An 18,117-nucleotide genomic window follows, 5' to 3' on the forward strand; every position below is an offset into this window, starting at 1 on the left:
AGGAGATACCACAAAAGATAGAACTGAGAGTGGAATGGCAGTTTGTATCAGTATGGTTGGCTTCACCCATTGAAGCTTGTCTCTGGAATGAGGCTCACAGGGAGGGGAGATGAGAAGTTTGAAGAAGAAGCACTGTTTGACACTAAACGATTGGTGGATTCAAATAAGAATAGACTTTGCACCAAAATGGAAATACAGGCTCTGGGGAGACCAAAAGGCAGGGAACATGAGGGTAATCTCAAGCGTGTAGGAGAAGGAAACAATCTGACAGGTAGCTGGACCTATGTGCAGGTGTTATCAGCCACCAAAAAGTCAGTTTTAAACACTGGGGAGGTGTTGGCCGAGGGAGGGCCCAATCTTAGTTCCAAAGAAACTGAACCAGGTGTAGGCCTGAATCAGCATGCCCCTTGTAACGTGGGGTTGCAGGTGACTAAAAATGGCCCCCCAAAAGATAAAATTCCCATTAGTCAAGACCTATCGGTTGGGCCAAGGGCCAAAGTTGATAAAGAGGCTCATATTAGAGTTTTAGAATCGAGTAAGTGACGTGAGACTTTAGAAATTCACATGGTTGAATTTTTGAAAGCAACTATAGACCGGAAGGACAGTATATCATTGTCTTCCTCAAGCTCCTCTGCTGGTTGCTGCAAGTCTGGAGCGGATTCTCTCCCCACCAGCTCACTGCAATGGATGCTGACCAAGATTATAAAATCGATCTCACCTGAAAGGCAAAATTCCAGATGCGTAAAAAGAAGGGACCTGGATTTTGCGAAAGCTGGAGATTGGTCTGATGAAGAGGACAGTGAAGATTCATAATCGGATGAAACTGTAAGCTTGGATAGTGTCGATCTACAAGTAGAGGTGAACATGTGGGAAGAAGAAAGCCTTAGCACAGAACTTTTGTTCATTGTAGAGGAAATGTTCGGCATCGGTGAAGTCAAGGAAGACCACAGGATTGAAACACTGGCTTCAGGGGCTGTGCTTGCAACACCAACCATTGTCATGGGAGCTAATTCAAAATAGAAGCACTTTATGGGCATTAGTGTAGAGAGGCATAACTCGCATGTGCCTTGCAAAGGTAGGTTGGAAAAGGAAATACAGGGACAAGGTTCTCTTACGATAAGATTAGAGAGGCATGTCAATCAAACTCAAAACACTCTGCAGGATAGCCAGGATAAGGGGAAAATTGTGGCCTCAGACTTGAGTCTCATCTCCTAGCCTCTTCTAATGTTCCTTCGTCTTCTCAAAGCCAGGTACGACTGTCCATTTGTTTTCTGGTACTGATTATGTGTTGATCCTCCTGCAGATATCCTAACGCCTCATCTGGAAGGGGGCAGGGCAGTGACAGATCTAAGGGTGGAATTACAGTTGTTGTTGATGAAGGAAAAGAAAAGGCTGATTCTGTCTGTAGACTGGAGGAGAAGATTGAAAGGATTTGGAGTCTGATTTGGATGGACTTTGAGGAGCTTAAGCAGAGGGAAGAATTTCTGGAAGAATGTAATGAAAGGAGATTTTGGCCAGAAAGGAGGTGGAGGATGAAGGAGAAAAGGTAGGTAAAGGGGTAGCTAAGAAGGCAGAATTTGAAAAGGAGAGGGAGGCTTTGGAAAAATATCATAGAGAAAATGAGCGAAAGAAGGAAAGTAAAAAGAAAAAAAAGAACTGAGGTGGAAAAGATGATATTTGGCATTGAGGGGGACATAGAGTTTAGTGGAAGGGGAGATAGGAGAAAGAGCTCTAGGTGAGGAAAGGAGCAGGAGAGGGGTGCTAGAAGGGTCTTGAGAAGGAAGGTATTGATGAGAATAGTAAGCTGGAATGTGCGAGGTTTAGGGAGTGTGAGGAAGAGAAGACTAATAAAGGACTTAGGAGGGAAAAGCCTGACATCGTGATGTTGCGGGAGACAAAAATTTTCTGAGCTAAATGGAAGATGGATCAGAAGTTTTGGAGATCCAGGGGTATAAGATGGTCTTCAACTCTGTCTTGGGGAGCCTTAGGGGGAATAGTGACAGTCTGGAAAGATGAGGTAGTGGAACCTTTAGAGGAAGATAGGGAGATTCTCTGTTTCTATCAAATTTAGGCATGTGGAGATGGAGTTATTTGGATTTTAACTAATGTGTATGGGCCAAACTCCTACTGAGAGAGAAATGAAATGTGGGAGGAGTTGTTTGCAATTAAAGGTCTATGGGATGGTCCTTGGTGTTTGGGAGGGGATTTTAATGTCATAAGATTTTCAGATGAAACTAGTAATTCCCAACAGCCAATAATAACAAGTGTGAGGAAGTTTAATGACTTCGTAGATCAATGCGAGTTGAAGGAAATTCCATTATTGTAGAATAAATTCACTTGGTCTAGCCTCCAGAAAACCCTTTGTGCTCAAAGCTGGATAGATTCCTTTTCAACATAGCTTGGGAGAATAACTGGGGCAGCTTGGTTTCTAGAGCCTTGCCTAGGATCACCTCCGACCATTGTCCACTTAAGCTAGGGGTAGAATCCTTCATTAGTGGTCCTAGACCTTTTAGATTTGAAAACATGTGGTTAACACACCCAAAATTTTAGGCAAAAGTGAAGGAGTGGTGGAATGAGGAATTAAGGGGTGTAAAATGGAAGGGCATGAGATTCCATAAGAAGCTACGAAGTTTAAGATTTAAATTGAAGGAGTGGAATAGAGATCTTTGGAAGGGTAGGAACAAAAAATGAATTTATTCAATCAAATCGAACAACTTGATTATGTCTTAGGTACGAGGAAAAATAAGAGATGTCATATCTGCATGGGTGAACAGAATTGCAAAACAAGATTAAAGATGTTTTGGTAAGTGGGAAAAGGGAAGAGGAGGTGTTCCTACTTCACTTTCTTATGTGTTTGACTCGTCAGTAGTTCGTAGGTGGTTAAGGATGTTCTGGAAGTTGGTCAGAGTGTAGTTGTGGAAGCAAGAATGTGGAAAAAGGGAAGAGGAAGAAGATGGGGGCGGGGGGGGGGGGGAAGCCTGGTATAACCCAGTTCGTGCAGGCGTAGGAGTTAGAAGAAACCTTTCCTTCAAAAAGGTGACTACGGTTGGAATTTGGTATCTGGCCGAGTTTTGGTTAAACCTCCTTAAAGTGTTTGGGAGATAGGTCTTTTCTAGAAATGGTGGTAGATGGAGTACGAGTGAGAAAGCTCTTCTGCAAAGATGCCTGGACTGGAAAATCCCAGTAGAAGAGTTAGAAGCGTGGGTGACAGGAAGCTGGAGGGTGGTGGGAAGGGTGAGAGTCAAGAAACTAATTCAAGACTGCTGCCTTTTCATCTTCCCTTCCAAGGACGAGGCGGAGTGGGTCCTCTTGAATGGACCTTGGTATATCGGCCAAAACAGAATGGCTTTGCATTGGTGGATGGAAATGGCGGTGAGTTTGCTACCGGAAAAGCAGAGCAACTTGAACGATCTGAAGGAGATCTGGTTAAAAGTTTTTGGGATCACGTTCTCTCTGTGGTGCCGGAGCGTGATTGAAGGGATTGGCAATTTGTGTGGGGTTTTCTAGGGATAGATGGCTCTGCGGAAGAGCTGAAGACCTGTGAGTGGGTGGGAATAAGAGTGAAGGCTGGAAGGCTGATTCCGGAGAGGATAGAAATAGTTGCAGGTGATTTTTCCTGTTGGGTGTGGCTGTGGCAGGAGAAGATGCCGAAGTTGAGTCTAATAGAAAAGAGGGAGAGGGAAGAAAGGGAAAGGATTTCAGGGGGGTGGGTCGGGCCAGGAGGAATTGATGGTGGGAGAGATGGTGGTACTGATTCAAGATGAGATGGACATCTCTGGGGGGAGATCGCCGCTGGAGAATGTAGAGGAAGGTGTTTTGAAGGGGGAGGCTGGAGCTGGAAGACAACCCGTATCCCGAACAGGTCCTCTGCAACTTCCTCGACCGTCATATGAGGGTGAGATTAAGAAATCCTTTGAGAACCACTCTAAAAAATGATTCAAGGAAATATTATTAGAATGCCTTAAAGACCTGCATCTGCTGCCAGCTAGGGCTGTCAATTGGACTGGATTTGGTCTAATCCGATCCAGTCCAGCATTGGTCCATTTATAAATGGACTGGACCAAATCCAGTTCAAACCCCATAGAAACCGGTTCCAATCCAGTTCACTTGAAATGCAAATGGACCAGATTGGACCCAATCTGGTCCTAACTAAATGAAACCTCGAAAATTACATGAAAGCCCAGAAAATATAAAAAAATGCAGAAATATATTATTAAAAATTTCAGAAAATATAAAAAATTGCAGAAATAAAGCCTACATTAAAACTGTATTAAGAATTATACAGTTGTTGTATATGTGAGTATATTATACAGTTAGGCAGTAATGTCTACTTCCGAATTACGGAGAAATTGCAACAAGTATCAGATATTCTCGTATTCTTAAACAAGTATCAGTTATGCAGTAATGCCTTCTTTCACAAAAAGAAGACCACCAGCCCATATCATCTTCAGCTCCGCTTAAGCAGAACCTTGAGATATTCTGCAATAACTAGCACCTGCAGCACATAAAACACTTTGATCAGTTCTAATAACAAATACATAAGACACAAATTATCATCTTTTATGTCACCATAGCACCTGCAATAACACATAAAACACAACAGTAACATTTTATTCAAAGCGCCATCTGGTTTACCATTAATGGGAACAGAATTTTCCAATCCATAAAAGATGAGGTATGTTTTATGGCTCTTCCACAAGCAAAACTTTGCTTGTTTGTCCCTTTTAAATGGAAAACAAATACAACCTATGTGAAATTCCTCTCTTAGGCAGAAAAATACTGGGTGTTTGAAGCAGAGAAGCTATTCATGCAAAGGACCAGAAGTGTCCAATGTAAGAGAGAAGGTTATGAGAAAACAAAAACATAAGAAGCAGATAAATGACTGGAATGAACATTTCAACATTCATATTACAGCCCTTGTATGAATATAAAACAAACTATCAAATAATAGACCATGTGATCCAAACAGGCAATCCTCCCTCCACAGAAGGGTTTCTCAATGGGACTTAATAAAGGGAAGAGGGCAGAGAAAAGAATAGACCATGTGATCCAACCACAACAAGTGTAGAATGTCCAGTGACACTACCAGCCATTAAGGAACGGACCACCTGTTGCCAACCACAACGAATGGCTAGTGACTGTCAACCAGTGATTTCAATCATAGAATGGCCATTAACCCAAATTCAACCACAACTGGTGTAGAATGGTCACTGGTTCTGTTGACCATTGCTTTTACCAACAGGTAACCCTCCCTCGTGTTTGTTCTTTTTTTTTTAGCATAATTCATCAATGTCAAATGTGTCAGTCAAAGACTCAGAACTTTGATGTAATATTTCCAATGGAAACTCCAATAAATGATGCAAATTGGCTCACATTTACTAAATTTGTCAACTTCTAAAAGCTTGGAACTCTCTGTGCACACCTGTGGACCATCTAATCTTTTCAAGTGCATCTTCATTGTGCTGCTCTAGAATGTAAGGTTTACCATATCAGGCAGGGCACAGGATAGTTATGGCCTGGCTAGTGAGGCAGTTCAATAACAATCCTAGTCAATAACTTTCATTTCTATATGCAGTACATTGCATCGTTGATGGCATTACATCCTAAAAGTTTTCTTCATCTTATCAAGGATAAAGAAAATATTCCAACAAAAATCATTAGACAAAGAAAACAAATATCTATGAGGACAGATCCTTGGATGGGAGATGGAGAGCTCAGATCTTTGAAGATGCTACAAGATGGAGAAAGGCCTTGAAAGTGGAGGCTAAAGACTTTATCTTCGAGGAAATAAGAATCAGAGAGTGTTGCAGCATTAAGATAAGGGAATCTAAGAAGGCTAGAGTTCTGGTGGAAGGCTTAGAGACGGTAGAATGGATTAAGGATTTCTTGAATGAAGCAGAAACAAAAGGAAAACAAATCTGCTGGAAAGAAAATTGCGCAAAGTCAGGTGGAAGATATATAGCGGAAAGTAAACAGAATGCAAAAGGGTTGTTCATCTCCCTAACAGAGTTCTTCGACAAAGGAAGGAAACAAATGGTCTATTTCGCTGCCGGGAAAAACAGTCAAGGGTGGCGAGGAGTGATTGAGATTTTGACTGCTTTCATAGGTCGAAGGAGCCTACAGCAGGAGAAAAAGGAAGTTGCAAAAGAAGGCAAGGGATTATTTGCTGGAAACTCATCAGCATTGGAGGATGAGAGTATCACCCAGGGTTTTATAGCCATGGCAAACAGCAATAGTAACTCTTTATTAAATGCAAACTTCAGTATAAATCACTGGAGTAAAATGTTAGTGGTCGAAGCTAAGAATCTGATTAAGGATTGGAGGTTGGTTGCTGATATCTTGATGTGCAAGTTGGGATTAAGGAAGACTTTCATATTAACTCCCTTTAATAGTAAGAAGGCAGTATTGGGTCCTCTTGAAAACTTGGTGGAAGTTGAAGCTTTGAGCTTTCAAGAGGATATGGGATCCTTTACTCTGTATAAATGGTCTCCTTCTTCTAATTCAGAATCTTATGCCATTGAAGATGGAGTGATAGTCAGGCTGATTGGGCTGCCTTTCCACCTTTGGAAACATGATGTAGCTGTCTCTATTGCTGCATAATGTGGAACTCGGCTTGTTGGGGAGTTTTGGGGAGATTTGTGCTCTGCTGCCCTGTTACTGAATGGAGTTAAGCCAGAGGAGATTCCTAGGAAGATTACTCTTCGGGCTGAAGGACTGTCGTTACAGGTGTGGATAGTCTCCTCCATTGAAGCTTCCCTGTGGTTAGAAGCTAGACAGGGAGAAGATGAACTGGTGGAAGCACAGGTTCTGTTGGCAGTCTAGGATTGGAGAATGAGAGGAAGATGGAAAGTTTCACTAAAATGGACAAACACAGGTTAGACCAACCAAAAGATATGGGCAAAAAAGATGGTCAATTACGTGCGTTAGAAAGTAAAGGACTGACAACCAAAAGGTCCTTTGCTCAGGTGTTAGTTTCTGGCGCCAAAAGTTCAAATGAGTTGATCCATTCGATAAAAGTAAAATGTGGGTTGACCAAGGAAGTTGAGCTGGCTATTGAGAGGGTTGAGTCGATGGGTCAACCCGAAAGGGGCTGCCTTTTAAAAACTCATGTGACCAACCTTTTATCTCAGGCTGGGTCTAATGTATTGACTGGGCCTTTAGAAAAGCCCATTAATGGGCCATCTGGATATAGGCCATTTGATAAGTCACATGCTCCCTTAAAAACACACGTGACTGAAGCTGGCCAGTTGATAGACGATGTAATTCGTCCAACATCGTCCCCATCGAGCTCCTCCAAGTCTGTGAAGACTTCGAACCAGAAAACCTGCTCATTACAATGGGTTCCTTCGAAAAAGCTCCCTCGACCTTCCCAAGACTGTCACAATCCCAGGTCTGTTCGACGTAGTGATCTTGAGAATGAAGAAGATACGCCAACAGAAGTTGAGGGTGTTTCAGATTCAGATTCGGAAGATACTCTAAGCCTTGGAAGTGTGAATCTACAAGCTACAAAGGAGTTGTGGGAAGATGAAAATTTCTCCACTTTTTCTGGAGGAGGAAGTTTCTGGTTCGTAAGGCCTTGGAAACAAGGATAAAGGGAATCTAGCAGCAACTAAAAAGGATGGCCAGGGTACAAGTACTCCAGCAACCAAATCCATTCCAGGAAAGCAACCATCAAAGAGTTTCAGTATGGCAGGGCAGGAACCTTCTTTGCAGGTTTACAAAGAGGCACATACAGAGGATAACCCAGGAAGGTTATGTTAAAACTTCTGGGATTGGGAAAATTTCTGGGGGTTTCAATAGAGAGTTTGGAGGAAGAGACGATGAGATACCTGGAAAATATTGAAAAAAGATGTTTAGATGAGAGGAAAATTACTAGCGAAAAAAGGGAACTCGGGGGGTGAGGAAAATAAGGGAAATGATGAGGTTGTCTTGTGGATTTAAAAATAACAAAAAAGGGAAATAAGGGGTTTAGGGGAGCTCTCTGTTTTATATGGATCTGAAAATTCTTTCTTGGAATGTGAGGGGGTTGGGATCTGGTAGGATGGTGGTGTGTGATCTTCTGAATAGGTGGAAGTCAGATGTGATTTTCTTCCAAGAAACAAAGCTGGAGGTTGGGGTGGTTAGAAGCATCTGGGGGCAGGGTCAAGTGAGATGGGTAAGTAAGCCGGCCAGAGGTTCAGCTGGTGGATTACTAATTATATGGGACATGCAGAAGTGCAATTTGATTTCTTCTTAGGCAGGGGAGTTTTTGGTCTTTGTAATTTTGGAGTTTGAAGGAGGTAGCCAAAGGCAATTCACCAATGTGTATGGTCTGACAGTCAGCTTGGATAGGGAGAGACTTTGGGAGGATTTAGCTAATGCAAGAAGGGGGCTCAACATCCCTTGAGTCTTGGGAGGTGATTTCAATGTTGTCAGGTTCATGGAGGACCGAAAGGGAGAAACCCAGAGAACTAGGGGTATGTGAAGGTTTGTGGACTTTATTAACTAGTTTGATGTAATAGACTTACTTCTCTTAGGAGGGCAATATACCTAGACAATCAACTAATAGATTTTCTTTGGATTTATTTCACTAGTTCTCCTGTAATGATCTTTGGAGGCAGTGGGCAGCAGTGGATTAGTTGAACAGGACTGCAATCAGTCCCAGGTACAATGTGAAATAAATAAAGAAAAGATTGAGAAAGAAAGAAGAAGGCGAAGAGAAGAAGAGAAGAATTCAGAAAGAGAGAGAGTTGACTATCTTGTTGCCCCACTCTACAATTTATATTAATACTCAAATAAAAGGTGAAAGAGCCGAATTACCCTTACTGCTTACATGGCTGAAGAAATAAATAAAAAGAACTAATAAAACTACCAACTGAAACTAACTATAATCATAAACTAACGAACACAGTGGGGAACACAGTGGGGACCACATTATTGTTCTCTACACTCCCCCTCAAGTTGGGAATAGATGTTTGTGATTCCCAACTTGCATAGATCTGCTTCTAACTTTGTCTTTGCAACTGCCTTGGTGAGAAGATTTGCAAGCTGCATGTTGGAGGTGATATATGGAAGACACACTTCTTGAGAAGCAACTCTTTCTCTAATGAAGTGTTGGTCCACTTCAATATGCTTAGTTCTGTCATGTTGTACCAGATTATGGGTTATATTAATAGTAGCCTGATTGTCACTGTACAACATTAGGGTTTCTTATAAGTAATACTGAACTCCTCAAATAGTGATTTCAACCATAGTATTTTAGTCATACCATTTGCCATGGACCTATATTCAGCTTCAACACTGGAGCGAGCAACAACATTTTATTTCTTACTCCAAGAAATAAGATTACCTCCTACAAAAGCACAATATCCAAAGGTAGACCTCTTATCATCAACACACCCAACCCAATCAACATCTGTGTAAACTTCTATTTTCATGTGACCATTATCCTTGAATAGTGTAGAGAAGATGGCTGAATGGCCCATAGGCTGTTATTCTATGTTATATTTATGTTCTTCTCTGTAATGGGCCTTATTCTGGGCCCATACTCTTCTATGCTTTGTTTTTGTAATTTCTTGCCCAACCAAGGGCCTCTTTTGTAATTATTCAAGAATTAACTTAATAAAATTGTATTAGTGTTAGAGGGAGGGTAAGTTCGAAACTCTCATCCTCTTAACGCTCCTTGTCGCCAGCTCTCTCTCTCTCTCTTATCTTCTCCAATCTTCTCATTTGTTTGGTTTTCTGGTTTTCATCTAATCTTACACAGTCCCATACTTCAAAGGGCTGTTTTCAACTAATAGTATACCTCTACCTAGACACCTCTTCAAATATGCCAATATCCTCTAAACTGCAAGTAGGTGAGTAGTTTTAGGAAAGAGCATATATTGACTAACAACACTGACTACATAATTGATGTCCGGTCGTGTGAGACAAAGATAGAGAAGTTTTCCAACTAACCATTGGAACATAGTTTTATCTTCAAGGGGTTCTCCACCTTCTGCACTGATCTTCTGATTTTGTTTAATAGGTGTGTCAATAGGTTTAACACCCAACTTCCCTATTTCTTACGACAAATCAAGAACATACTTTCTTTGGGAAACAAAAATCCCATGTTTAGACTGAGCTACCTAAATACCCAAGAAATATCATAGCTCTCCCAGGTCTTTTACCTCAAACTCTTGATGAAGGAATTGTATAAGAGACTCAATCTCACAGGTATCACTCCCTGTCACAACAATATCACCCACATATACAACAAACAGTGTTAAGGATGAATCCATTTTCTTAATAAATGGAGTGTGATTTGACTGGGCCTGCACATAGCCAAATTTTGCTAGAGCTTGTCTGGATCTATCAAATCAGGCTCTGGGAGATTGTTTTAGCCAGCAAACCTTTTTTCCTATTTCTGCAATATAAAAACCAGGAGGCAACTACATGTAAACTTCTTCTTGCAAGTCTCTATTGAGGAAGGCATTTTTAACATCCATCTAAAAAAATGGCCATGAGTAACTGGATGCAAGAGATAATAAAACTCTGATAGTGGTCATTTTTGCTATTGGTGCAAAAGTCTCCAAGTAGTCTATGCCACATGTTTGAGTAAATCCCTTTACAACTAATCTAGTCTTCTACTTTTCAATGGAACCATCAACATTATGCTTCACAGTAAACACCCATCTACATCCAACCGGCTTCTTCCCTTTAGGTTGATCAACTAGCTCTCGTGTATTGTTCTCCAAAAGGGCATTCATTTCTATCTTCATTGCATCCTTCCACTCAGGTACTGACAAGGCTTCCTGCACTGTTTTGGGAATGGGAATAGCAACAATGGATGCCAAAAAGGACTTGTAAGATGGAGACAAATGATCATAAGACAAGAACTGGGAAATGTAGTGAGTTGTATATGAGGTACAACGGTGTTTGCCTTTACGGACTGCAATGGGAAGGTCAAGGTCATCCAATGGAGATGAAGGCTCAACAAAAGGGGGTGAAGACTCAACAATGGAAGGTATCTCATCTGTAATGGAAGATAAAGGAATTGTAGTACTTGGATCTGGATCCGCAGAAGGAATTGGGGCTGGCCTGGATTGCTGATGACCGAAATCAACTTGCCTCCACCGTTTGTGATAAACTCTCAAATCCCAACACCTCTAACAACCATCCCCACTACACTCTTCAGTGATTGGGACATGTAATGGAACTTATGATAAATGAACCTCACTACTCTCCCCCTGAGAAGAAACCCTAGGATAATAAGGTACATCCTCAAAGAAAGTGACATCCATAGAGACAAACCTCCTCCTTGAGTTTGTGCATAATCAAGGAAACCCATTCTATTGAGGTGTATGAGGACATGTACTTTGATGAATAATCCCATGGTCAAGGAAATATGAGGCTAATGTTTTTGCAAAGTACTCTTTCACATTATTGGATCTGAAAATTTTGATTTCGACCCCAAACTGGGTTAAAATCATCTGATGGAAGATCCATGTTAAGGTAGGAACCTCATCTCGAGAACGTATAGTCATCAACAAACAACAAGAAATATCTATACCCCCCCCCCCCCATAGCAGTGATGTGATAAGGCTACCCAAACATCGTTATGCACAATTTCAAAAGAAATACTACTTTTATTACTCAATGAATAGGTTGTTCTACAATGCTTTGCAAGCTCACAACTTTCACATTTCAAATTGGACATCTGGAGAGACTCAAACAAACTAGGAAACAAACTTTTTTAAGACCTAAAAGATAAATGACCCAATTGATTATGCCAAAGCATAACCTGATCAACAGACTGAGAAACAAAAGACCTCCTAGCTTCACCATCTTCCTCATGTGAGCTCCCTCCAAGCAGATAGATTCCATTCGTCTCACGACTAATCCCAATCATGCTCTTTGTCTCCAAATCCTAAAAAGCACATCGATCAAGGAAAAAAGTTACTGAGCAATTTTGGGTTTTAGTAATGCTACTAATTAAAAGCAAATTAGTGCTAAGTTTAGGAACATGTAAAACTGAAGACAAAGAAATGGCATTAGACAATTTGATGTTTCCCTTGCTAGAAATGGGAACAAGAGAGCCATCAACAATAGACACTTTCTGCCAAAGGATAAGTGATAAGTAGTAAACAGTGAGGACAAACCAGTCATATGATCAGATACACTTGAATTTGTCACCCAACAGGGTTCAGTGTTACCTGGGCTGAAGCATGATAAGCTGAGGCCTGTGTACTTGAATGAGCAAAAGTTGAAGTGGGAGGAGGAGATGTTGTGACTGACGGATGAGATAATGGTGCTGAATTACTAACTTCACCCTCCAACTGAGTCAGAGCAGCCTGGACAACAGCTAAGGTATCTAGGGATATGGCTCTTGTGCCTGATGAGGTTGCACAATTAGTAGTAACAGCCACATTGGCATTTCCCCTTTTGTTTCCGAGTTTTGCTGGAACTAGATGTGGATGTAACTTCCAACGTGTATCTTTAGTATGTTTAGGTTTCTTGTAATGTTCACATATTAGGTCCCTCTTATCTTCCTTTTTCATATCCCTCTCCTTATCACCCTAAAATTTGGTTTAACTATTGCTAAGGCTGATTCAAAAGGCTGATGCTGCAACATAACCTTTCTCTTATTGTCTTCACTGTGCATTAAGGAGTAGGCTTGTGATAAGGTCATACTTTCTCTTGTGAGAATTTGTTGTTTCACAATATCATATTCATAATTCAGACCGACTAGGATTTCAAACACCCTATTAGTTTCAACTTACTTTCTGTAAGTTTGTGTATCCTTCTGACTTTCCCACTCAATTGTTTTTAGGTGGTTAATTTCATGCCATAAGGATTTCAAGGTTGAGAAGTAAACTGAGATTAGTTTCTCTCCTTGCTTAAGATTATTAACTTCACATTTCGGGTCATAAGCCCTACCAACATTAAGGGGTTGGGAGTAGGTCTCTTTCATGATGTCCCAAATTTCCTTAGCTGTTTTTGTCCATAAGTAGTTTCAGCTGATGTGTGGCTGCATGGAGTTGCACAGCAATGTCATAACCAAATAGTTCTCTTGAACCCATTTGGCATAGGTTGGGTCCTCCTTAGTTGGTTCCTTTATATCCCCCAACAAATAATTCAGTTTCCCTCTACCCCCAATGGCCATTATTGCTGATTGGGCCCACTCCAAGTAATTTGATCCGTCAAACTTGATAGTGGTAATCTAAAAGTTGTTATCAGGCATGCTACTAGAACTACCAGCCCCCAAAAAACCTCCCCCTTGATTTTTAAACTCCATTGCTGCCAGCCCTTCTTAATTTATCGGTCAAAAAACCCCTTTTTAGAACTGAAATAGGTGAAATTACACCCAAAGTTCACTTGATTGTTAACCTAGAAGGTTTGGCCACCACCCAGAAAAGATGAATCAGATTTGTTGGTTTTCTAGAAAGCAGAAAACTCACTCTTGAATGCTGAAACTGGTCTAATTATTGCCTTAGAATTGGCAACAATCATAAACTTTAGGGTTTCAATCCTAGAACTGATCGTAGGTCAAGAAAGAAACCCTAAAATCTCAGGAGAGAACTAAAGATCCTCCAGCTGCACCTCCCAGATTGATAAAAAGAATGTCCTTTAAGGTTTGATCTCAAGAAAAGATGTCAACTTATTGAGAAAGGTCTAGCCGCCACCTTCAAACCAAGGTCTGAACCCTAAAATTGAGATTTCTTCCCTTCTGCTGACTCTTCCTGATTGCTGAACTCTCACCAAAGCCCTACAAACCTTTGGGCATCAATTGCATACTGCCAGCAACCTCCAAGAACCAGCTGATGAACATATCTCTGCTGAAACTTCCAACCCTAGGAAGTTCTCATGTAGTCGGCCTGATTAGACTAGCATAAGAACTCCTAGGTTGGCTCTGATACCATAGTCGAATAGGACTGCAATCAGTCCTAGATACAATGTGAAATAAATGAGGAAAAGATTGAGAAAGAAAGAAAAAGACGAAGAGAAGATGAGAAGGAGAACTCGAGGAGAAGAATTCAGAAAAGAGAGAGAGAGTTGACTATCTTGTTGCCCCACTCTACAATTTATATTAATACTCAAATAAAAGGTGAAAGGGCTGAATTACCCTTACTGCTTACATGGCAAAAGAAATAAATAAAAAGAACTAATAAAACTACCAACTGAAACTGCTATCTGAAACTAACTATAATCATAAACTAACGAACACAGTGGGGACCACATTACTGTTCTCTACAAGTGGCAAGTAGCTCCTCAAGAAAGAACAAGGTGTATATGACTTGGGCAGCCCTTCCTGAAGTTTTTATGAAATTAAATTTTGATGGCAGCAGCCAAGGTAACCCAGGCCCCTCTGGAATGGGAGGGATTATAATGAATGAAAGTGGTAATGTGGCTCTCTTATACTCTGGTCTTATTGGTGAGGGGGACTCCTCTAGGGCAGAATTACTAGCTGCCCTTTAGGGGGTACAATTTGCAGTACAGTTAGGAGTGCAACAGCTACTAATAGAAGGTGACTCTAAGGTGGTGGCGGGGTGGTTGCAGAACCCGGAGAATGTAATCTGGTGTTACAAAAATGAACTGAAAAAATTAAAGTGGCTGACCAGGAATATATGTGTAAGGATACAATGGGTGGGGAGATCAGCAAATGCTATGGCTGACAGCTTAGCCAAGCAAGGGGCAAATAGGGAACAATTTTACTAGGCACATTTGTAATTTGTCTTTCTATTTAGTCTGGTGGGAGGGGTTGCAGCTTGTGCCTCTCTCTAAACAGTTTTATCTTTTTATCTCTTTTTAATAAAATCTTCTTATTCATCAAAAAAATAGGATGGAAATTCTTAGAAGTCTTTTTTTTTTCCTCTTTTTTATCGGAAAGATCTATTGTATTTATCTTTGATTGACAATATTCTGGAAATCTCTGATATTTTCTGAAGTAGCTTTGCTTATGGAGAAGTTAGGTTATACATGCCCACAATACTTAAGCTTTTCTATGCTTTTCTTGTGCAAACAGTTGACTGCATACTGAACTGTAATACATGCCTGTTGAATTTAAACATTAGCTCTTACTGATTCTTAGGAAGCCATGGAGGTCTTGGTTGCTTGCTCTGCAAGGGATCTGGTGAAATCTGAAGAGCCAAAGGAGGTAGCCAAATCCCAAGACAAGTCATGGGTTAAATGGAAACGCGGAGGTATTATTGGGGCAGCTGCAATAACTGGAGGGACCTTGTTGGCAATCACTGGTGGTATGGCATAATCACATCCCCCCCTCCCCCCATATTTTCACAATCACACTTTTCCTCTGCAACTTAGTTTCTGACAATTTGTTTGTTTGTTTGTTTGTTTGTTTTTTTTAAATCTTTCACCTTGTATTGCATTCTTTTAACAGGTTTAGCTGCTCCAGCAATTGCTGCGGGCTTTGGTGCTTTGGCTCCTACATTGGGATCTCTTGTACCTGTGATTGGAGCAAGTGGATTTGCTGCTGCAGCAACTGCTGCAGGGTCAGTTGCTGGTTCTGTTGCTGTTGCTGCATCGCTTGGAGGTAAATAAATGGTTTATAAATGTTTGGTTTTCTCTTGACGACTTTTATGTTTTACATGGAACTTTCTACATTGGAAATGGCTGAAGGCAAGACAGAGTATGTATTCACAGAGATTCTACAAGTTTTATGGTCAGTTTTTGTAGGCTAGTATACACTACCTACCTCATGATTTTGTTCTTTCTACGTCAAGTTTCCCCTGGAATCACCCCCCACTCCCCACACATGCAAAAAAAAAAAAAAAAAAGAAAAAAGAAAAAAATCAACCTATAAACTCTTTCTCTCCCTGTTAATACAAATACCAACCAACTCAAACAATCAATTATTACCATGGGGGATAAGATCCTTGATAATGGATATAGTTCTATATTTCTTTTTGATCAATAACAGAACAATTCCATTAATTAAGGAGTATGATGGGTACAAGAAAAGAAAGGGGGAGTGATAAACTCTCTTAGCCCACCCCACCCTTCACCCCAACAGAAATTTTTATTACAACATAGTGCAAAAGAAACTATCCCTTCCCACTGTTTAGCAAGTGTGTCAGCAAAGGCATTGACATCCCTTCTCACCCATTTGACTTCACCTCCACCCCCCTGTAGCAATCTCATGACTTTTCTCTTCCGAAAGATATAGTACCATCATCCAGCCTCCTCCACAAGCTTCGAACCACCCCCAATGAGAAACTTTCTGATATTCATCTTTTTAGCCTTTTGGATGCCTTCCACAACAGCCATAATTTCAGCCCCCAATGAATCATCTATTCCAATTGGACCAGAATAGATCGCAATGACTTCTCCTTCCTCATCTCTGAAGATTCCTCCTATACCAGATGGACCCAGATATCTTCACTGCTGCCATCAAATATGAGCTTGAGGAAGCCTTGAGATGGAAGGGAGGAAAGAGGCCTAATAATCTCCAATTGATATAATTCTATGCTGAAGCCCTTCTCTAGCTAGTCCTTGTGCTTTACCATTTGCAGATCTACAGACCACTGAAATGATTTCTGTAAATTTTGGTAAAGGATTTTTTTTCTCTTATTTGATGCTAGAATCTCGGAGATCCATAATCTCATTTCTTACTATCCTATTATGACGTGACTCCTGACTGTATCATACTATAATGCCAGAAAAATCCTAAAGAAAGCTTAGTCCAAGACCCTGTAGAAAGGATAGTAGTTCTGCCCTTGTAGAATCTCCTATCCTTACAAGACTACAAAACAGCAACAGGATGTGCTGATGGTGATTTTTGAATACTCCTTCCAATTTTAGAGTCACTGGGTTTGCTGAAACTTTTTTTTCTTGATCAGCCTGGTGTTCTGAAACTTTAACCATCATAGTTTAGATCCAGTGGGGGTGGATTCCAGAAAGAGGTCACCACTGCAAACCTGTCAAAATGTCATTGCTGCTGAGCATAGAGAACTCTGTTCTTGATCTAATCCAGTGAACTGTCATGAGAGAAATAAGCTCCATCAAGCCTTCTATGATTTTCTTTTTGTCAAAATATTTTTTCATTCCTTTCTTCATATATTGACTAAAGGATGGTATACCTCATATATTGCCAAAGGATTTTCTCCTCTGTTTTTTTTTTTTGTTTTTTTTTTTTTTATCAGCAACTCTAGAAACTTTATTAATATTAAGGAACAAAAAGGTGCAAAAAGAAGTTGTTAGGGCAAAGACTCTTTACATCAAAATCCCCCACACAATTAATCTTGAGCCCAAAACAAATGCTGCCTATGAATTCTTTGCTTACCTAATCCATCTGCCGACCCATCAGCAGACCTCCTAACCCATCTTATATGGATTTGCATATTTCTTGATATTATCTTGAGTCTTCTGAAATCATTTCTGAATTGCCATAGAACATCTTCATTTTTCAACCAGCTAACGACTACTTTTGAGTCCCCTTTAACAATCAGCCTTGTAATTCCCATATCTTTAGCTTTTTGCACCCCAACAATAGCAGCCATAAATTCCTCTCTCATTGAGTCACCTTGATCATTAGGTCCTGAGTACAAACCACATATATTCCCATTCTCATCTCTAAACACTCCACCAATTCCGGAAGGCCCTGTATTGCCAAAGCTACTTCCATCAAAGTTCATCTTCATCCACCCTCCACTTGGGGGGCGCCAGGGCTCCAAGAGCTTATGATTCCTAGAGGAAGAAAGGGCAATTGACCTCCAGTTCCAGAAGAAGTCATCCATTGAGAAGTCTTGGAATACTTTCAGTGTTTTCACCTAGTGAGCTGCTCTTACAGTAACAATCTCCACTATTGCCTCCTTATTTCTTTCTCTCTCTTCAAAGATTCTTAAGTTCCTTTCCTTCCAAACTGACCATACCACCACTAGGATTTTTTCCTCCCAATCTGATACACCCATTGATACCCAAACTGACCGTACCACCACAGCAGATACGCCTCACGCCTCACGTCACGCCTCCGCATTTTAAAACATTGATAGCAACTGGCCCACTAATCTCTGATACCTTCCAACATCCTTCTCTAGCTCACCTTTTGAAGCATTTATCCTGTGGTTCTGATCAATGGGTGTATCAGCTGCCCTTGCCCCAAGTTTTCCTGTCTCTTGTAGTAAATCCAAAACATACTTC

General features: G+C 40.8%; 1 protein-coding gene across 1 annotated transcript in view; it reads left to right on the forward strand.

Annotated features, from left to right (window-relative positions):
* The window catches only part of LOC148849105 (transmembrane and coiled-coil domain-containing protein STS1-like), a 62,203-nt gene that overhangs the window by 6,769 nt on the left and 37,317 nt on the right, over window positions 1-18,117 (forward strand). The window contains exons 5-6 of the mRNA XM_088950559.1: window positions 15,050-15,215; window positions 15,359-15,511. Of these exons, the coding sequence (XP_088806685.1) occupies window positions 15,050-15,215; window positions 15,359-15,511 (319 nt within the window). The remainder of the gene's footprint in view (window positions 1-15,049; window positions 15,216-15,358; window positions 15,512-18,117) is intronic.

The sequence above is a fragment of the Nelumbo lutea genome, chromosome 6, assembly GCF_056320005.1.
Source record: "Nelumbo lutea isolate HS-2025 chromosome 6, American lotus-T2T, whole genome shotgun sequence".
Lineage (NCBI taxonomy): Eukaryota > Viridiplantae > Streptophyta > Magnoliopsida > Proteales > Nelumbonaceae > Nelumbo > Nelumbo lutea.